The sequence below is a fragment of the Paracoccidioides lutzii genome (genome assembly GCF_000150705.2).
Source record: "Paracoccidioides lutzii Pb01 unplaced genomic scaffold supercont2.4, whole genome shotgun sequence".
NCBI lineage: Eukaryota > Fungi > Ascomycota > Eurotiomycetes > Onygenales > Ajellomycetaceae > Paracoccidioides > Paracoccidioides lutzii.
In genome coordinates, this window is record NW_015440950.1 from 805,670 (window position 1) to 826,754 (window position 21,085).

The 21,085-nt window shown below is 47.2% G+C and overlaps 6 protein-coding genes across 6 annotated transcripts; 4 read left to right on the forward strand and 2 right to left on the reverse strand.

The window, feature by feature from the left end:
• Window positions 1-1,478: 1,478 nt before the first annotated feature.
• Window positions 1,479-4,301, forward strand: PAAG_02017 (glutamate carboxypeptidase; the record flags this gene model as incomplete). Its single annotated transcript, XM_002796083.1, has 2 exons — window positions 1,479-3,989; window positions 4,119-4,301. 2 exons carry the CDS (start codon window positions 1,479-1,481, stop codon window positions 4,299-4,301), a joined length of 2,694 nt encoding a protein of 897 aa, XP_002796129.1.
• Window positions 4,302-6,196: 1,895 nt separating this feature from the next.
• Window positions 6,197-7,350, reverse strand: PAAG_02018 (transcription initiation factor IIB; the record flags this gene model as incomplete). The annotated part of the gene is made up of 2 exons (XM_002796084.1): window positions 6,197-6,570; window positions 6,666-7,350. The coding sequence occupies 2 exons, from the start codon at window positions 7,348-7,350 to the stop codon at window positions 6,197-6,199; spliced, it is 1,059 nt and encodes a 352-aa protein (XP_002796130.1).
• A 508-nt stretch (window positions 7,351-7,858) lies between these two features.
• On the forward strand, window positions 7,859-8,918 carry PAAG_02019 (hypothetical protein; the record flags this gene model as incomplete). Its single annotated transcript, XM_015844518.1, has 4 exons — window positions 7,859-8,107; window positions 8,230-8,298; window positions 8,456-8,534; window positions 8,656-8,918. 4 exons carry the CDS (start codon window positions 7,859-7,861, stop codon window positions 8,916-8,918), a joined length of 660 nt encoding a protein of 219 aa, XP_015701522.1.
• A 640-nt stretch (window positions 8,919-9,558) lies between these two features.
• PAAG_02020 (hypothetical protein) lies at window positions 9,559-10,566 on the forward strand (the record flags this gene model as incomplete). The annotated part of the gene is made up of 2 exons (XM_015844519.1): window positions 9,559-9,661; window positions 10,403-10,566. The coding sequence occupies 2 exons, from the start codon at window positions 9,559-9,561 to the stop codon at window positions 10,564-10,566; spliced, it is 267 nt and encodes an 88-aa protein (XP_015701523.1).
• A 1,237-nt stretch (window positions 10,567-11,803) lies between these two features.
• On the forward strand, window positions 11,804-15,453 carry PAAG_02021 (hypothetical protein; the record flags this gene model as incomplete). Its single annotated transcript, XM_015844520.1, has 3 exons — window positions 11,804-12,657; window positions 12,725-14,302; window positions 14,397-15,453. 3 exons carry the CDS (start codon window positions 11,804-11,806, stop codon window positions 15,451-15,453), a joined length of 3,489 nt encoding a protein of 1,162 aa, XP_015701524.1.
• A 1,715-nt stretch (window positions 15,454-17,168) lies between these two features.
• PAAG_02022 (hypothetical protein) lies at window positions 17,169-20,228 on the reverse strand (the record flags this gene model as incomplete). Its single annotated transcript, XM_002796088.1, has 2 exons — window positions 17,169-19,195; window positions 19,250-20,228. 2 exons carry the CDS (start codon window positions 20,226-20,228, stop codon window positions 17,169-17,171), a joined length of 3,006 nt encoding a protein of 1,001 aa, XP_002796134.1.
• Window positions 20,229-21,085: the final 857 nt, after the last annotated feature.

A 21,085-nucleotide genomic window follows, 5' to 3' on the forward strand; every position in this document is an offset into this window, starting at 1 on the left:
CTTTCTTTCTTTCTTTTTCTTTTTTGGCTAGTAGCTCAATTGGATCAGGCAACCATATACACATAATATAAAGTACATGGAAAGTACGGCATACAACCAAAACGATCTCCGTGCCCAAAATATCAATAAATTAGACGCAGGGCTACGTCGGAAGCGATCATCGAATTGGCGTCTTCCTCAGTGTCACGACTAACGTGACCAGTTAGCCTCGATGTCGCCAAAAAATGCCCCAACGAGTTCCATGGGGCGATTTGCCGTCGATTCCGGCTATAGAGAAGATGGTCAATTGGAAACATGGGAGTAGATTAGGCAGAATCTATTACATCACCAGGAATTTTCTTTCGGACCATCAGAGTAAGGGGGAGTAGCTTGTGAGACTGGCATCAAACATCCAGAAGTTAGATATTCCGAGGGATGCTGCAGTGCCTGGATCTGGCAACGGAATTGACGTCCATATTGCAGGGGCCTGCAGTAGAAGGTAAGCCTTTGCTCATCATGAAGCTTTGTTGTCTTAAAAATGAGCGCGAAGAGTGGGACATTCTTGAATTTCAATTGTGAGGACTGCAAAGGTGCCTAGGTAACGGAAACGCCCTTGATTTGAGTTAGCTGCAATCGTGCCATCGTCTCTGTGGGGATTCAAGATGAAGGCTTCTTCTTATTGAAATCAAGATATCGGCCTATCAACGTAGGTAAACATCGTCTAGAATTCTTGAGAAAGAAGCATCCAAATCAGAACTACAGAGCAGATTGTAGAGGATGGTGATGAACTGCTTCGAAGGGATGGGATGTGTTCGCATGTCGAGGCATCCTCACTGGCGGCCCGCATTTAAGATGGAAGAGAGTAAGATTTTGGTGAGGGACATGGAAAGGGATAGCGCCAGTGCAGCAGTCGCATACAGCAGAAGAGGCCAGCAGGTGCAGTGTACCCCCAACAATGCTTTTCATGAGTCCCACACGGCGGATTGAATCTGAACAGTGATGGTTGATTGATTGATGCATTCCGTGGATGTGACGGGCCGTTGACAAACCTTGGAGCAAAAAGTTGACACAGTCAGCAATAGTGGCGCATGCCGCAGCAGGTTGGTTTGGTGGCTTTTTGGGCTCTGGTAAATTTTCCGCTAGTGCCTTGTCGGAGGCTCCGAGGCAAAACCAACGACGACTCATCATCCCCTTGGAACTTCCAAGGGCCATCGGAGATGGACATCTATTTTAAACCCGTTACCAGATCTCACCTTATCAACACACGCGGGCTTGGGTCTCGCCATATCTATCTACTTTACCAGCCTGGACTCTCCTTCGCCTCGACGACTGCTCGACCACGTTCTCTGAGGATGTATCGTGCTGTTTCGATGACGGGAACAATGCCATGATACCGCACATCTCCAGACCTCCTTGATTGAAAGCTCTCGTCCCTCGATCCTTCAGGGGAGCTCAGGGGAATTCAGGGGCCTCTCAGTTGCTACCGTTCCACCGCAGCAATGGGCGACGAGAAATCAAAGTACGAATTCCTTCCCATCCCTTCCTACGAAGAAGCCACCTCCTCCCATCCTGTCTCCTCCCAATCTCGCATCGGCCCAGAAGAAGTCAGCGATGATGCCGAGAGACAAGGTCTCCTCAGCCACGACTCTGGCCGGCAGGCTCGGGAGTCAAGATATCCGGGAAACTACCAGCCACCAATGGTAGAGTCGGCACGATCAAGTCTTGAATTCCCCCCTTCGACAAATGGGGGTAGTTCTGCGCGTGGATCGACGGAGGAACTACGGTGGGAGTTGGAGCAGATGGATGTGGAAGATCCAGGAGAAGAATCCTCTGCGTCGGCATCGCGGTCTTCATTCTCGAAACGCTTTACGTATTTCAAAAGGACACTGTCCTCGATACATCTACCGTTGCAGAAATATATACCCAAGTTCAATTTCAAAGTGTTCTCGTGGATGAACCATCAACATTGCATCATAATATTAAGACTGATTGGATTGCTCTTTGTCGTGGGGATTATCTACGCCCTTATGGTTTCTGATGTCTTCAGCTTCTCTCGCAGGTTAAATATTGGCCAGATGTACGAGCCGGAGTCGGTACGGCTATACGTCCAGAGCCATATTAACGAGTCTTCAATTGCCGAGTATCTTCAGGTTATGACAAAATTCCCTCATGTTGCTGGGACTGAAGGGAATTATGTTTTGGCACAGTGGATCGAAGAGAAATTCAAGTCTTCGCTTATGGACGACGTTACGATTGAGAGATTCGATGTATACCTAAACTATCCCAAAGAGAATGGACGAAGGATCGCCATCATAGATCCACCAGAGCTCGCATGGGAGGCCAAAATCGACGAAGAACAAGCATACAGGAGCCCTTCGCAAGAGCAGTCTCTCGTGTTCCACGGACATTCGAAATCCGGTAATGTTACAGGCCATCTTGTATATGCGAATTACGGATCACGGACAGATTTCAAGGCGCTCTCTGATATGGGTGTGAATTTGAACGGTTCAATTGTCCTGGTTCGATATTATGGCACTCAGCGCGACGGTGCAATGAAAATAAAAGCTGCTGAATTGGCTGGAGCTGCTGGGTGCATTATCTATTCCGACCCCGCTGAGGATGGGTTCGTCCAAGGCCCAACGTGGCCAAAGGGGCGATATATGCCTAGTGATGGGGTGCAGCGAGGAAGGGTGAGTACGACGTCTTGGGTAGTCGGTGACGTATTGAGTCCCGGATGGGCGTCTCGGCCTAATGAAAAAAAGAGACTCCATCCGGAGGACAGTAAGGCGCTTCCTAAAATCCCTAGCATCCCCATTGCGTGGCGTGATGCTCAACCGTTGTTGAAAGCGCTTCGGGGTCATGGAAAGAAGGTCCCCAAGGAATGGGTGGGAGGAGTCCCAGAAGTTGGGGAGTGGTGGTCTGGCGATCCATCATCACCGAAGGTCAACCTTATAAATATCCAGGATGAAGTGGAGCGCCAACCGATATACAATGTAATCGGCAGAATAGTTGGAATCGAACAGTCTGAAAAGAAGATTATTGTTGGCAGCTCTCGAGATGCATGGTGTTTTGGGGCTGCGGATTCAGGAGGCGGAAGTGCAGTCCTTCTTGAAGTGGCCAGGGTGTTCGGAAAGCTACGTGCCCATGGCTGGCGACCACTACGGACTATCGAGTTCGCCAGTTGGGATGGAGAGGACTATAATCTGATCGGATCCACCGAGCACGTCGAAAACGATATCGATGATCTCCGCCGCAACGGCTTTGCCTATGTTAACGTCGATGTTGCAGTGTCAGGCACCAAATTCCGCGCTGCCGCATCCCCTGTCTTCGAGCGCATCCTCCTACAGATCCTCAAACGTACTTCAGATCCAGTCACGAACGAAACACTGCGGTCCCTATGGGATAAACACGGGTCCAAACTCGAAGCCCTAGGCGCAGGAAGTGACTATGTTGCCTTCCAAGATATTGCAGGCATGTCGAGCATCGACATTGGCTTCACTGGCGACCCCTACCCTTTCCACAGCTGCTACGACAATTACGATTGGATGGCCACAGTTGGCGACCCGGATTTCCAATACCACAAAGTTCTTGGGCAGATTTGGGCCTTGCTCCTCCTCGAACTTTCAGATAGCCCGATCCTCCCCTTTGAGATGGAAACCTACTCCTCCGCCGTCACGAAATATGTCTCCGATCTGGAAAGTTATACCAAATCCAAAAATGTTCCCTTCCTACACCCTCGAGGCCAATATCGACCGCCTGATAAAGGCAATGAGGGCGTTAAGAAACCCCTCCCGGATCCAAACGTGGTTAACATGCAGCCTCTGCATGATGCTGCAAAGGTATTCCGTGAAAATGCCGCTTCGTTCCGTCGGTGGGGATACAATTGGAATGCAACACTTGTGTCTTCCGGCGGCTATGAAAGCAGTGCCATGGCCATCAGACGCATGAGCCATAATAGCCACATGACCTACTTTGAAACTCATCTTTTGGATCTAGAAAAAGACGGCGGAGTAAGTCCTTTTCTTCTCTCGTACCGAGCTGCCCTTTCAATTTCCCTTATGTTTCAGCTACAATTATGATAGCAAAAATTTTATGCTAACCATTTGTATCTTTCCTCCTTTTTCTTTTATCACTGATAGATCCCAAACCGAACACAATTCAAACATGTCATCTTCGGACCGCAGGCATGGTCGGCCCAAGATGCTGCAATCTTCCCCGCAATACGTGATGCTATCGATTCCGGGAACTGGACAGAGACGCAGAGATGGATAGACAGGGTATCTAAGATCCTTACTGATGCCAGCATAGGGCTCAGTATCTGAGAAAGAACTTTCCTTTTCCTTCCCGTCCTCTTAAATCACCTGAAAATGTATATACTAAATACCACCAGAGGCAGAAAGAGGTGAAGAAAAGAAAAGAAAAGACAACCAGCCAGTTCATTACCCTCTTGCGAGCTGCATCTTCATGTCTTCTTCCTTGTGCTCTATGCTCTGTGTTACTTTACTTCAAAAAGAAGTATTCCCAACCTCACATTCATATCTTGTTATGAATGAATGCATGCAGAGTACCTTTTTCTTTCGCCCCACGTGCCATCCCCATCTTACACACCCGGCACATCCTTCTCCTATGTCCTTCTTTTTTGTCTTTCTTATATATACCTATGTATACTCGAGCCATCGATTTATTTTCACCATCAATTTTTTTCATTCCCAACACCTAGTCTTTTCATCTGCGAAAAAGATAGCTTTGCCTATTCTCCGCCCGCTATCCCATTGACAGCCCACTCTGATCTTCGCTGGTTTTCATTTGCACATCTCCAATATCTGGATACGGGTATGCAGAACGTCAGAATTTCCTTCCCATTTTCACAATTTCCACTAGTATTTTCTTTTCTTTTCTTTTTGTACCCCTTTTTTTTTTTTTTTTTTTTTTTTTTTTTTTTTTTCATTTCCACTTACGTTTTATTTTGATTATATTATATTATATATATATTGTCAGCTAGGATATGTGTTTTCTTATTTTGGTGTATTTTCTCTCTTTCTTTTCCTTCCACTTCTTTCGACTGATTTTTTCCTTCTTGTTTGTATTTTTATACACCCTCGGAGCAAGCGCTTCTTCTAAAATATCACAGATCAGATACCAATCAATACAGGATTGATTCCACTGTTAGTTATGTCCATTTGAATTTTTTTAGCCACTTTTTGTAGATTTCTTCCGAGGGTAGCTGGGTTGAATGGCAAATGCTTCAATTCAGGAAGTAGATAGATGTCATAGAGCTTTTTGCCCTATTTCATTTTACTCGGTATCCTCTACACTCACTTATTCTGTCCAACAACTTCTCTCCGTCGCTACATGTTTTCATACTTTAAAAGACAATATCAGATCATCCAGCTTCAAAGCAGAATCAATTAATTATTAATACCTATATAGTACCTATATAGTTTTCCCTTTGTGTTTATGTGTCTATGATTATACAACCGTCCAAGTCATTTGCATACAAATAAAATAAGTTTTCCAAATGTTCCCATGCAACAGAAAACTAGTGCAGATTCCTGGCTTGTGCCAATTATCGTCCTTTGACGCAGCTTTGAAAAAAAAAAAAAAAAAAAAAAAAAAAAAAAGGGGACATGACCAACCTGATGACGTGAACAAAACAGTACTACCCCATGAAGCGATATTGGCCCTCTTGCTCGTAGTCAAACAAATTTGGAGACTGAGACAATATGCCCTTGCCCCACACGCCTTGTTTGGTCACCGCCGTCTATCCTTAGGACAGCGGACTTTGACGACGACCAACTCTCCGTTTGTCCGGGAAGGGGAGGTTCTGGTGGTAGGTTTCTGGGCTTTCAGTATCTGGGTAACATGAGCACGCCGACTGAGTCATTTCAACCTGCTGTCGGAGTGGTGAGGGGGGGAAAAAAACCAAGAGAAGCATCAAAATATCAAATCAGCTTTTAAAAAAGGTAAAAGAGGACAAAAAGAAATAGAAAAGCAAATAGCAAACAACTGTTTTTGGTCGTATATGATAAAATCTGGTTCCTTTCTTTTTTCTTCTTTATTTTTCCTTTTCGCTGATCGGAGCTGAGATATGGGGTAATATTTGATTATCGTGTGCTCCTGAGGTCATTTCATTCTTTCCCATATTGTCTCATGTATCGACCCAGATTCCGGGAGGTCGTAATCAAACCAACAATATCAATCGGTATCGATCATAGATCTAGCTGGGAGGAAGATTTTTCATGTCACCTTTACCATCCTTGATCCAAGCGGGGTCAATGAGTCGTTCTCTCTCAGCATAGATTTGCTTGTAGGCTCCCCGGATCGTCCCATCGCTAACATGCGCAACGGTGGAGATCTCCTTGGCGGATTTTCCCTGACCCATCAAAAAGGAAGCCATGTAGATCGACGCTGCCACGATAGACAATGGAGACCGACCGGCAAGCTCACCAGTGGATGTAACTCGGTCAGCCAACGCAGAAGACACGTTGGTAACTTGGAAGGGAAGATCGAGCAGATTGCAAAACCTATTGCAGAGGTCGCTAGGCTTGGTGGAGGTTGTGGCAGTGTAAGTCTCGTTGGGGTCAGGAACACCTGAATATTTTTCACGTTAAATTAGTTCTGGGTGAATTCAAATGGAGCCAAAAATCTTGTTATCTTCTTGTTATGGTATGAGAGCGAAATCTTACCGCCACTGGAAACCACGGAATTGATTCGCTCCAGGTTCTGGGCAGTGAAAAACTTTTCAAGAGCCTTATAGATCCGCCCGATTTCCTTCTTCGTAACCCGTGTTACGGCAAAAATCTCCGTGAAGGTTCGAGGAACTTTGCACTGGCGACAGGCAATGAAGATACAGCCAGCAATGATCACATCCTGCGACTTCCCCTTGAATGCCTTTGCGTCATCCACAATTTTGAACAAGTACTTGGCAGTATCGGCAACGTTTTTCGGGATGTTGAACCCGTCACAAAGCGCACCAATTTCCTTGTACGCCGCCAGTAAAGTTTTATTAGTCTTCTCACTGGACATTTTGTTCTGGGCACGGTGCAAATCCCGACTTCGAGAACCTCCAACACCATATGAAATTTGAGTCTCAAGCTGGTTACCATTTAGGAGCGGATTCACGGCATCTCCAACACGAGAAGGGTCATCATTGTTTTGATCATCGTTCGAGAAGGTACGCCATTCAGAATGTTGGTCAATCTCTCGGTCTGCCAAGACGAGACCACAGGTTCCACAGATGGTCTCATGAGAATCCGGGGTTACAAGATTGGGAGGCGTTTCCCTGCATTCGGGACACACCAAGTAAGCAGCAAGGTTTTCTTTCCAGAGAATGCCAGATTCACTTCGTAACCCGGTCCCCACAGCAGCCATTTTCTTCGCCGTGGAGATCTTTTTGACGCCCAACCGGTCACGCTGGCGCCTTTTGATAGTCTTATAAGAAACTTTGAGATTATGTTGCAAGGCGTACACACGTATGAACAATGGCGAATACAGTTTGGCGACTGTAGGGTAACAGGGTCTGATTGCCCAGAGGGTCTGGATTTAAGGAAAATGAAAGGAATGGACGAGTGGCAAGCGTTATATATCCACGTCTTGACGACTGGAGGAAGCATCCACTATCTTTTACGATCATGTTAGCTTCATCAAATAACTATAGTATCCTTTTAACGCTCATCTCAAGATCACATATTACAAAGTAGGCAGAGCTAGAAAATGAATTGTGGATGACTCTTGGGCCGTCTCAAACAGCTGTATGAGAACACCGCGTAAACCCAAAGGATAGCAAATCTATCTCAGCTTTACCTTTCACGAACTACTACGACAGTTTCACACAGAACGGTGCTCAAGCTCCCCGGCGCAAAAGGTTCAACCCCGTGAAATGAAGACTCTCGACACCCCCCCGTCAGAGTTGTCGAGGCAAGACCGGACTGCTGAAGTCCCCGCGAAGCTGAGGTTGAAAACGAGTCAGATGTTGCACGAAACAGGCGTCGTTATCGGTGCCAACTATCGGTTAAGGCTTCTCAGAACACATCCAAACCCTGCAGCGATGCGGGCACATTTGAAGCAGACAGGTATTCACGGCCAGAGACTCAGATGGGGATGGGTTGACGGGGTTGGAGAGATGGTTGTAAGATGACCGGGGGGAGGAGGTTGATTGCGCGAGGTTGCAGTTGACCAGAAGGTCGGTAGGGACGGACGGCGGGGCGATGTGTTCACGTGATGATGATAACTGACTTACTGATGAGTCAGCAGTGCCAAGCCGTGTGCTTCCCACCAACAACGCCCGATCCGGATAATGAGCAGCAAAATTCGATCATGGTTTGATGTTGTTCCCCTTTTCTCCCGCCGCAACCACGCTAACCACCGTCTTGTCGTCTTTTGATGTCGACTGCCATGATGTCTCAATCCCTCAGAACATCGGTAGGAGCCATTGGAACTCCCCGGGTAACGAAGGCCGTGACTGACCGTACTCCAGGGCTCTCTTCTGGCCCGAACAACCCGACAACCTCTTAGGGTTGCCCGTCGCACCTTCATCGCTACCCCTATCAGACAAGGTATATATACTCACATTGAATGATGCATATCATATGCCCACGCAAAGATCCGGGCATGCATACCATTCCCGATAACTAACGCGAGCATAAAAACTTCTTTCTACGTTCTACCGCTTCCCAGCCGATCTCATACAGGATATGTACCTCCGCGAACTCCGCGCCTACAAACCCCCACCAACCAAACCCTCCGATGCCGATGCGCACGTCCAGAAATTCAGCATCCCCAAGCCCCCCCCGTCCCCCGAGGAGGCCAACATCGCCGCTGATCTGAAGGCATACGAGTCCCAAGAGGTCGAGGTGGAAGGCCAAGCGGCTAGCGGCGAGGCTGCTCCCGTCGAGGAGGATTGGTTTGAGGATGAAGATGAGGCACCCGCTGCCCATTAAGAAGATAGAATTGCAGGACAAGAAAATCTCTTTTGAATAGATCCTTTGTGTGTGTGTGTGTGTGTGTGTGTGTGTGTGTGTGTGTCGTCGGTGTTGAAACGACACGGGAAATCCTGTAAAGATATATACATTTCCAAATACTTTTTACACCCAATCTTTCTTTTATCTTTTCCCTCCATTCGTTTCGTATCTCATTTTGGTCTGGGGACTCCATGCTATATTCAACCGAAACTGGCACTGTGCGCGGCGGATTTAATTAGGCCAAATGCTGGGAATTGTCCGCAGATATACAAGATCTTTCCTGACGAATGTACAGTATGAAATCAGATCCAAGGGGATTTACACTGGTTAAACAATAGCAAGACGTTTCCTGCCTTGGACTTCTCAAAACCCATCGGGGAAGCGATATGGGACAATAGTATAAGAAAAGGGATATCCTTCGTGCGGCCTTGACCCTGCCGAACAGAGATATAAAAGCGGTTGTATGTACTGCAACAGCAATATTCTGAATATGTCGGATTAATGACGACGATAAACACCAGATCTCAATTGCCATTTCTTTTGAATGAATTGGAGGCCAGGGAATGAAGAGATGTTAGAGAGAAGAAAGAGAGGAAGCTCCGGCAAAAAGATTGTCTTAATGCGAAACATCAGCCCCATACCTGGCCTTGGATCCACGAAGGCAAGTCTTGGCTCTTTTACGGATAAGTTAGATACACAATTGCGACAGCCAGTAAGAACAGGTAGGTTAAAAAACCATAAAAAAAAAAAAAAAAAAAAAAAAAAAGAGAGAGAGAGAGAGAGAGAATGACTTGTGCATACGTTCTAGCTAGTTCTAGAACCTGACATCTGAGATCCTATGTTTGGGTGCCGGGCGGCGCCGTATTTTGCATTGATCATTGAATAGTCAAACATGTGGGTAATAACCGGAATGCCGGGGGGTTGTCAAAAACCTTGGTTGCAAGGTTATAACCTACCTGCGATAGGTCTGTGAAATGATGGGTAGGTTGCATGCAAAGTTGGCAAGCAAGCAAATAAGCTTGTTAACGAGACATGGACGCTGGCAGTGTGAATCTGGAGAACAACAAATGATGACGGAAATCGCCACATTCACCGAGACCCAGAAGATATAAATAAAATCAGGCGGGGTGATAAAGAACAACGACAGCCTCAGATCTTCCCTTCCCTCCCCACATACTTTCTTATTTTTAACTCTCTTCTTAAACTGTCTCCGTCGAGGCTGAAGGGTACGGCGCAGGGCTGAGCTGCCATGCACTTGGGCGTAGTCAAACAAGATTCAACGGCTGCTGTACCTCCAGAAGTAATAACAAAAACTGAGAGAAAGCGGGAAATGCTGAACTATCTATCAATAATAAGAAGACTCGGACTAAGAATCAGAATCAGAACAATAACAATGATAATAATAATAATAATAATAATAATAATAATAATATATAGTAATAGTTAAATATAATAATAATAAGCACAACAACAACACCAATGCCAACAACAACAACAGCAACAACAACAACAACAACAGCAACAACAACAACAACAACAACAACAACAACAACAACAACAACAACAACAACAACAACAACAACAACAACAACAACAACAACAACAACAACAGCAGCAACAACAATAATACAATGCTATAATAAAACCCAAGCCTCTGCCCTCGGAAGCGTGGGAGCCTGAGTTAGTTGTTATGTCAGGACTGAAATAGCAACCAACCACATCCCGCCAACCAACGTGCTGGGGGGGGGGGTGGTGCCATCAATGACCTCAGTCACAACACCCACCCACCCACCCACCCACACTGACTGACCGACCGACCGACCGCTTGTCAACTTATTCTGCCAGCTGCTCTCTGCCTGTTCTGTTCTGCTGCCAGCCGTCCGAGGTCTGGCACCAACCACCACTTGCGCTCCCAGATTGAAAGCCTCGTTCCTCGTTCCTCCGCCCTCTGCCTCTCTATTAATTCAATTTTTGTTCCCTCGCTTTGCCTGTCCCCTTGCTTGAAGCTATTTGGCTTCTTTGTCTTTTCCTCGTCCTCGTCCTTTGGGCTCCACTCTCGTTTTCGTTTTCTAATTCCCCCCTCCCTCCTCTCCTGCCCCCTTCTCTTTCTACGCCCTTTCCCCCGTTTACTGTCGTTGCCGCAAATCTGAACAAACACCCCCCCATTTTGAGTGTATCCCGCTCTGCTCCCCTTCAGTCACCTCCTGACGCACACCAACCTCTACTCCTCCGTACTCCAGTTCATGGCGCTGGACGAGGACGTGATCTCCGTTTATTCACACAAAATCTCGTCGATGTAAAATTGCCAGACTGTAAGTTCCAAACACACTTCCCGTTGTTGTTTTTTTTTTTTTTTTTTTTTTTTTTTTTTGCTTCTCCCCGTCAACGCCTAGCCTAGTAGGAGAGAATGGAGAGTAGCTTTGTCCCGGATCCGTCCTTCATAGTTTTCTACTCTATGCTAACTAGACCCAATTATTCTCTCCATCTACAGCGTCAGAGCTGTCTCGTCAGCTTCCCACGCCTTTCGGCTCTTCTGTTAACCCGCCGTCGTTACCTCTGTCCTCTTATCATACCGCCCTCGCCCTTTTTCCCCTTTTTACATTTAACAACGTCTTGCTATCTGATTCTTCCACAAAGAGGAAGCAGAGACTCCCCCGCTGCGCCCGCACAAAGCCCGTCCCAAGCGCAAACCCACAAATGGTTTGACGGTGCGCATTTTAAAACCAAAACCTTCTCTGCGGAGAGCTGGTCTCTCCTTGATCCCGGGACCTCCGCCTGACTGACTTCCATATCTCCGGAGACACCCCCTTGATACCACCCCTCCTCCACGTTTCCCCAGGTGTTGACTGTTCTCCGTTGAGAGCATGCCTAACTCGTCTGCGGAGTCCCAAAATGGCGCCAGTTCCCCTACTCTCTCACGCTCGGCTAGCTTTAATCACCTACCGGCACTGGAACCCACGGAAAGCCAATTCGATGTGAAGAGAACGCTCTCGGAGACGAATTTACTCCAGTCTGCTGAAAGTGTGGTGAAACTGGATCCACATAGCTTTGTGACAGGTAAACAAGTTTTACGCCAATCGTCTATCCACCTATCGAAAGGCAGACCAAAGAAGAAGGACTCACTCCCCATTTCGTCTCACAATAACACAGACGTTGAAGCACGTTCTGCTCCAATTGCGTCCTCATCAACTTCGAGAGAGACTCGGAACTCTTCGTCTGTAGAAAAGCCTTCGAAGTCCCGCTCAGTATCAAGCACAATTGCGACCTTTGCTCGTAAACCATGGAAGTCGTCTAGCTCCCCGTCTCCTGCAGCAATTAAAGAAGCTAAGGTCGAGGATGCAAAATCCAATGCTGGGAGCGGCACATCGTCGGAAATGGCTTCTTTAGAAAAACCAGGGGACCAGCCTGCGCCGCCCACTAAGTTGGAGAAATCTCGTCGAAATAGCCTCCAAGTAAAAAACAATCGGAAATCGGGCACCTTTGGAATCAAGCCGAAAAAGGAGGCTCCTACCGGGACACAAAAACGCCCTTCCCTTCAATCACTGCGGGCGAAAGTTTCATTGGAACGGCTCACTGGGTCTCCGGCTGGGTCAAATGATGATATTCCGCCTGTTCCTCATAAACGGACTGTTCAATTACCCCAACTCAAGATAGATGCACCTCGGAAAAAGGATCAATTGTGGTCTGTCTTTAGAGGGCTCGACACCGATTATCAAAAGTAAGATAATCCATTTTTCCTTTCTTTTAACTCAATTCATTTCTCGTGTCAGCTAACAGTTCCCAAGGTTCCACTCGAAGAATAGTTCCCTCAAGGCCAATGTCCTCCGCTCATCAGTACTTCCATTCATCTCCCGCTATGCGAACCACCCGTCCAATCAGACGCTCCGGCCCGAAGACCTTGATCGACGGACAACCATATTGAATAAATGGTGGACGGGACTCCTTGAAGTACTCAATGGGAGGACTAGTCAATCTTTAAGTGGAGTCGATAGACCAGTCTTCCTAGAAGCCATAATTGGAATCATGTCACGACCAGAATGGCGGATTCCAACCTTGCAAAATTCATCGTTGCCTGTTACACCTACAGTATCCAACAATGGAGTCCTCGTCTCAAGATCCAACACCTCCCTTGAGTCAGCGGGGACGGACTTTCTCATCGACTCTATACATCACAACATACGGAATATCTTTGCTCAAAACCTCCTGTCACAAATCTCATATTGCGTTGATAAATTGTCAATGAGGAAAACACCAGCTAGTCTTGTAACCTTCTCTGGCAAGACTTGCGCTTATGCCTTCTTTTTCTGTCCCGGTATTGCAGACGTTCTCGTGCGGCTGTGGGACACCACTCCAGATACGCTTCGAAGGGTTCTAGGTGGGTTCGGTATGGACAGCAGCTCAAAGGCCAGGGTTGAGACGTCCGAATATATCTCCTCCTTCTTCCCCGCAACGCTTCGAGCGTTAAGCTTCACGTCTCATGCCGGCCTTGTTCGCTGTCTGCGGCAGAAGACATCCCCACCACTTGGCGCAACTCACGTTAATTGGTCAGGCCCATGGGTTTCTCGTTGGTCAGGACGAGACACTGATCTTTTCTTCGTTTTTGCCAAGCATTTTCACATTCTAGTCGCCGGGTTTGTACCCGCTGCATGTGAAAGGTCGAAGTATGTCTTCGTCCCAGGGTTAATTTCGGTTCACGCTCAGATATTGACTGTTTTGGAACACACTCTCAATAAGCAGTCAACTTCTACGTCAATTGAAAATCTATATGCAGCAACCTCTACGACTTTTGATGACTTTTTTGATGGAGCGGATGCTTCAGCCTCCGCGATATCCCTAGGCACTGCAAACTTGCTGCGCATCATGTCCGAGAACCGCCTGATCCTCCTCTTGAAGGATATCGTGACTGATCGCTCCCTCGAACCGTCTATCAAGCAAATGTTCATGGAGGACTTCTGCGCTACTCTGAAGGTGGCCACGAAAAAAGTTTCCCTCTTTGATCACAACGCATGCTTTGTCCTTTTTGACTTTGTAGAGGAGCTTGTTTCGGTTATCCCGCCATACTACGAGTCGACCGGCCAACCAGATTTGCTAGAATGGGACTTTTGGCTAGATGTCTGCAAGAAAATGATGGAAAGCTACAACTCGCTTACAGAAGTGAGAGTTTTTGCTTTCATTTACTGTATTTGGAATGAGATCAATCGGACTCAAGAGAAGAAAGAAGCGTTGTGCTTGGGGATTCTCTTGAACGAAACTTATTTCTATCGATATTTTAATCACTGGAGTCCGATGGTTCGCGCTTATTTCCAGAGGTTGTTATGCTGGCGGCTGGCACGATATGAGGGGAAACCATCCGCACTAGATATGTGAGTACCAATGCGCTTTCAACAAAAAATTTAAGTCCGAAACAACAGGTTAGAAATTTGACTTAACCTTTTTTTTTTTTTTTCTCCACTATAGACGTATATACAATACCTTATTAGACAGGCTTGGTGGTGTATGGAACTATTTTCTATTCTGCAAGTCAAGGGCAGAGAGGGAATTCCAGCCGCCACTATCAACGGCACCTTGCAGCCCAGCACCAGGGCGTCGAATACTTATCATCAGGAACGACTACCATCCCACTTCCTCCCTCTTTGTCTGTTTGGACAATATCATCCCGCCTTCTGCCAACCAGCTATCAGCGTATACAAGACACGGAGCATTTCCAGACATCGAGACAAATAATACTCGTTCCGAGTCACCTCCCCCAGCGGGGAAGAAAAGATGGAAATCACTTAAAACCATATTTGCCGGTTCCTCCAACGCGAAACCAGGGGAAGTAACTCCAACCAGAAATAGTTCTGACGAGTTAGAGTGCGGCATGAGGGACGATATAGCGATTGGCGATCATGGGCTGTTCGAAAGCGAAAATCAACTGTTCGCTGAGAAGAACCCTCCAAAGTACACCTTCCGATTCTCCCTCCAGTGGAACGATCGTTCCAGATGGCCAAGCAAGGACAGACGCCTATCCCCGCCGACTTTACCCCTCCCCGCACAAACCTTCATCCAATCCCTCCGAACCCAATACGTAAAAGCCACCGACTCAGCGTCCGAATCCGTCTCCAACTCTCTATCCAGCACCATTTCAGATGACGGATCGGACAGCGAGAGTGGCGAGATGAACCACCATATCTCAAAATCAACCTCAACCTCAACAACCACAACAACAACCACAGCCGTTGCAACACTATCAGCATCAGCAACTACTACAGCCCTTGCCAATGATGCAGACATGTCTATCCCAAAACCCTCTCTGACGCTCGTCACCTCGTTTGAAGATAGCCACTTCTCCAGCGGAGAAGAGCACAGTCATAATCCCCTCGCAGCAAGCAAATATGCCGGCCGAGCCCTGGCGGAGTGGGCGCTGGTTGTTTGCGAGTGCGATAATTTCTTCACACGGAGACGGGACGAAGGGGTCCCCAGCGACGATGCGGTTGAGATCCCGATATTGGGAGTGGAGAACTTCCGCAAATAAACTTAACGAATTGCTTTTACTTTTGTATCACATGTTTTTTCCCCCTTCCCGTTTGTCCTTTTTATCTTCCCCGCTTGATTACTATTTCGTCCTGCAGATTTTTGGCCAGGGGGGGGTCATTGTACAGTACAGTGTCAACAGCATTTGGATATATTCCCGTAAAACATAACCATACATACATACACGATATTATATATATATATGTTTCTTTCCGTCTCTTGTACGGATGGCGGTATTGGTGGGTGGGTGGGGGTTTTGTCATCCTCGGTTTTCACTCCCGTTTGGTGCCGGTGGTTTGAGTGGGGCAAGTTTTCACGTGACATCAGGCTCCTTTTCCATGTGCAAAACAAAAAAACCACAGCAGAGATGGTTGTTCTCCGGTTTTCCATTTGTCAATTCTTATTCCCTCCCTTTAGAATCACAATGCTTCTCCCTCTCGTGTGTTCACGGTGCCTAGGTTTCGCGCAATTTCCCTGTTATTATTTGGTGTGTATGTATCTACTTGTCTTTTTGAGATTCGTTGCAATTAGCATTGTACGTCTGCTTTCTTTTCTTTTCTTATTGATTAATGGGGTAATTGTTTTTGCTGTTGTTGGGCGGGCTCCCGGAGAAAGGGGCTCCGGCGTATATCTTCCAGAGCTTTTTCCAGTTCTGATCAGTCAGTCGCATATCTTTTCCCTCTTTTTTTTTTTTTTTTTTTTTTTTTTTTTTTTTTTTTCCGCTCTCAACCTGCCCATCTGGCATTGGTGGGTTTAATATTGGTGCTTCTTTGCTTCTGCTAAATCTTCCCCTTAATGCAACTTGGCCCAGAGTTGATAATGCTCATTGCGTGTAATGGTAATTTCTGCGAGTGTGGAGAATGGATCGAAAAATGAACGGGTGAGGGGTTCCTCGCGTAAGAAGTAGAAGTGATTATAATTTGCTCATTTTTGCATCGAATGTTATAATAAAGTCTTATATTCTATGGACATACATTGTCATGTTGTGCAATGGAACTTCGGCTCTTTTTGCTACGAATTTTTTGTTTAGGGGTAAGATTTTAAAGTTTTGGTTGGAATGGGGGCCGACTATTGTGTTTTAAGGCCTCTTTGGCCAGGGGGGGGGGGGGGGGGGTGTTTGGAGGGAAGATCATGATCTCCCCTCCTCCATTCAGCGTCTATTTCCCTCCCTCGCCCTCTGTGCCTATATAGTAGGTTGACTAGGAAGGAGAGTTAATACGCACAGTGCTTGGGCGTAGAGGAATTGTATAAAGATTATATATATTGATGCGCTATCTGCCTACTAACACCGATGAAACAGTGGATTGAAAATAGGCCTTATTAGTGGCATGAACTTGTATATGTATATATAGCATTAGGATTTCAAAAGAAGGGACACAAAGACATGCATGCATCTGTGAGATATTTTACTAGGATTGATCATTATCTAGATAGGTTATAGCGTTTATTCTTATATACTGAATACGGATTCGAGCGGAAACCAGGTAGATAACCACTATCGTCACTAACATCGTGTTTAAAACCTTGGTGTTCCAAAGAAGGTTGCGTGTTGCCATCCCTTCCAATTGTCCAACAGGTGTTGCCTTCTTCTTTTCTTTTGGAGAGATCGGGGGGTTAGAGTTTTACCATATCCTCTTCCATTTTCCAGCACAAAGGGCCAATAACCAATAACACCAACCAACCAACAATGCACCACCTATCTTGCCAGCCTATAGTTTAAGAAGAAGCAGCATCGCCATCCAATGGTTGCGAAATCTTCTCCTCCACCTCCGGCGCAACAGAAGTTTGCTCTTCCCCTTCGTCGCCTACGGAAATAGTTTTTTGTGCGGCAGGTTCAGACACAGCCAACGGCATATCAACATGCGGCTCAATCTCCGCCTCGACAAGCGCATCTATATCATCATGACTCGACATAGACGTAGGGACCTGTACACTCCGCGGCGAAGATGACGATAACGCCGAGTCACGAACAGCAGCTGTAGCCGAGGATTCATCGTGATCAACCGCAGCGGGTTTTGAAGTCGTCTCCGTTGACAAATCGTACGCCTCAGGAGGTTGGGGGATAGTAGCGTCTTGGGAAAGTTCGCAGGGTTCAGCACGCTCCGCGGCGGGAACTTGGATAGCTGCTTCAGGTATATCCGGGGACGGTGACTTAGACTTAGAAATTCCGGGGGAAGCGTTGGCAACCACGAGAACCCCATCTCTGCCAATCTGCCAGACATCCCAGGCGCCTACGGACCGAATCTCAGGCACGGCGGACTCTTTGGCGGGTTCTGCAGCAGGGACAGCAGCAACTGCAGGTTTTCTTCTAGCTGGCCCTCGCGCTCGACCCTTCCGTGCATCGCTTAGCGGCGCTTTCTTAAACGGCTCTTCAGGTTCTGCCTTCTTTTCTAGAGGCTTGGGCCCCAACTTCAATCGACCCTCAAGATCTGCGAGAAATCCACCCTTCAGAGCAGCGATCTTTGATCCACCGGGACGAGAAGGGATGGGAGGTTTAGGTTTTGTAGCAGGCAGGGGCGTAGGTTCAGCTGAGCTTGAAGAGATTGTTTTAGGTAGGTTCTCTTCAGAGTTGTGCGATGCTGGTCTTGCTAGTCGTGCGGGATGGTGCGGCTTGGGTTTCGGACGGTTGGGGACTGCAGGAGGTTTTCTGAGCTCGGTTGGACTTGTGCTTTTCGCTTCTACGGGACTTAGGTTTGTTGATTTTGAGGGACGAGCTGGAATAGTCGGGAATGTGGGCTTCACTGAGTGTTGGGGAGACGTAGGTGTAGTTTCCTCTTCTTCAGGAATATGTTGAACTGTCGTTACGAGTTGATGGCTGTCAGGAGCATCTTCCCATATATCTTTACTTGGAAATCGCTGCTTGGAGTCTGGTCTGGGAGGCTTTTCATCCTCCAGATGGCTCTGGAACTCTTTGGATGGAGAGCTGGGTCTTATCTGTAAAGTCTGCTGTTCTGATGGCTCCGATTGGCACTTGTCTTCAGCACCGTTTAGTTCGATTGGTATATCAGGCGTTGTGACAGTAGCTTCCAGTTGTAAGCTATCGGGACTATCTTCCCAAATATCTTTACTTGGGAACCTATGTTGTTCAGGAAGACGCTTAAATCGGTCTGTAGACGTTATTTTAGTCAAGTCATCACCTTCTGGGAACAGAGGTTCAAGTTCTTGAACGTCTTCAAGTGCCGTTTTCATTTCCTCACGTTCCTCACCGCGGGAGTTGAGCCTTGCCAAGTTCAGTCCCGGACCATGCATATTGACGGGCCGGCTACTCGGGCGCATATGGGAGGCACTGTGCGTTCGACTGGGTGGTTCGGGCTCAAGAACGGGAGAGACTGCAGGTTGCATATGCTCAATACCTGGATCGATCTCATCGGACGCGAGAACGGGAGCCTCATCAGGACTGTCTTCACACCAGCCAGGCTCTTCCAATGACTGCAAATTATGTGGTTTATGATCCTCTGGTGCGGGGGCAAATCCATCAGGGTGATGTTGGTGATGAAGTGGCTCGTCGATGTGGATTACCTCCTCTTTCTCAAGAGTATCCACTGTTGAAACATCATGCTCAGTATCCAATGCACCAAGAACAGATTTCTTCCGGGGAGATTCTATGAAACTTTGCGACTTAATATACTCACCTCTAGCTAAGCTGGAACCAGCATGTGGAGAAGCAAGCCGAGACGCAAGTTCATCGGTCGCAATGTATCCTACTTCTTCTTCCGGAGTGCCCACAACATTTGCGTGAGTTGCTATAAGGGGTTAGAATGTCTTTTCACCTATTTGTTAAATTTACGTATACTCACCTAGGCCGAGACCTCTATTTGCAGAAGTTCTAACCAATTTATTTAAATCATTGCTGCTCATGGCCCATTCCGGTCGCTGGTTCCCTAGACCAGGTCCATACTGACCCTGCTCCTCCCGTGCAAGTTCGTCAGGGTGACTGTCATACCATGCTTGTTCAAATTTGTCATTCGGTTGTACTCCGTGACCATGGAGACCATAACTGCCAGGCGGAAGGGAACCTTCCCGACCACTTTTAGTTCGTTGGTGTTGACGTCCAGATCGCTGCCCAACATCACGGGCAACATCACCAAATGGAGCTGGTGAAGGGGCCTGTACATCGCCGGCGTTGGGGTCCATAGGCACTCTCTGGCCAATTTCCGGAATACCTCCTTCGTCGCCAAGGTGTAATGACGACCGATGATTGGTCGACGCAGTAGAAGATCCGCGACGAGAGCCGTTAGTCCGTGAATACCTGGATCTACAGTGGTCCGTCTCATCGTGGCCAGGGGATACGGCTTTCCCGAAGCCCGCAGCGGCAGCCTGATGCAAGTCGGTTCGGGTGACAGCTGCCACCTGGGCTTTGACGGTGGAAGTCGGCAATGAGGGCCTGGGAGCGTGAATATGTAGATCCTGGTGCACATTCCGCGTCTCCACAGGCTGCTCTTGTCTTTGTCCCTGGTCATCCCAACTGGCATTCTGGTATAGCAAACTCTCATATTCCTCTCCTTCTTGCCCAACAGATGGTAGACTAACGCTAGGAGGACGAGCTGGAGTTTGAGATCTCGAGGCATCCTTTGAGCGAGAGCGTGCTGGACCCAGGCCCGTTGGCAATTCGTTCAGCGGTGACGGAGCATAGCTGTCGCGGCTAAGAGAAGCAGGGCAATCAACGCGGCGACTGGTTGGACGGGGTGGAACTTTTGGCATCTCGGGGTTTCGAGATGAGGGATTAGGAGAACGGGATGGCCGAGGAGGAACCGTGGGAAACGTATTTGTTGACATTTTCCTTAATTGACTGTTAGGAAATAATGGACGGTCAGGAAAATGAGAGGAAACTGATAGTTCGATTAGTCTCTGCCAGGATCTTGGGAACCAAGTTTAGCAAGGACTGCAAAACTGCTCTTCCACGGAATGTATTGAACTGCGAAAGGTCAAGGGGAACGGATCATTCAACATCCATGCTCAACTGAAAAATCTTCCCTTTGGAAGTAATATTGTATTTCTTTTCTTCATTTTGTACTTCCATTTGCTTCTTCTTCCTCTTCTGTGTCCAATTTCATTCTGCGGGGTCTTCTGTTTCTCCTTGTTCTCCCTCGACTAGTTTGAATGATTCTCTTTATTTCTATCATTTTCAATAAGAAGCCATAGTTATAGGGCAATGAGTAACGCAGTCATGCGGAGGCAGAGAGAGGGCGATTTAAAAACTGAAGCCACTGAGAACTATATATATAGTTAAAGGATCAACTGAGGCTGGGGGAAGCAACATAGGATACAAACATCATTGGGGGCGAATGCACCTCGTTCGGGAACAGATTAGCAACGGAGGAGAGCAATCGCATTGGGGAGACAAAGACAAGGAAAAGAAAATTGACAGGGAATAGGATAGAAAGGGATTTTCTTTGCGTATTTGAAATATGCGATCCTATAGTCGAAATTGACCTTTCTAAGGGGAGGGAGCTAACAACGACGGGCAATTTTGACTCTTTTCAGTAAAAAGGCATTACGTGCATATCTTGCTTACCCTGTTAGTATGTATGTGAAAAATCGTCTTCCCTTTTCGATACGGGAACAAACGAAATCTTGTTTTTCTTGAGGGGGAATAAGTATGCGAGTCTGGAGAACTCATGTAAGTTCACAAT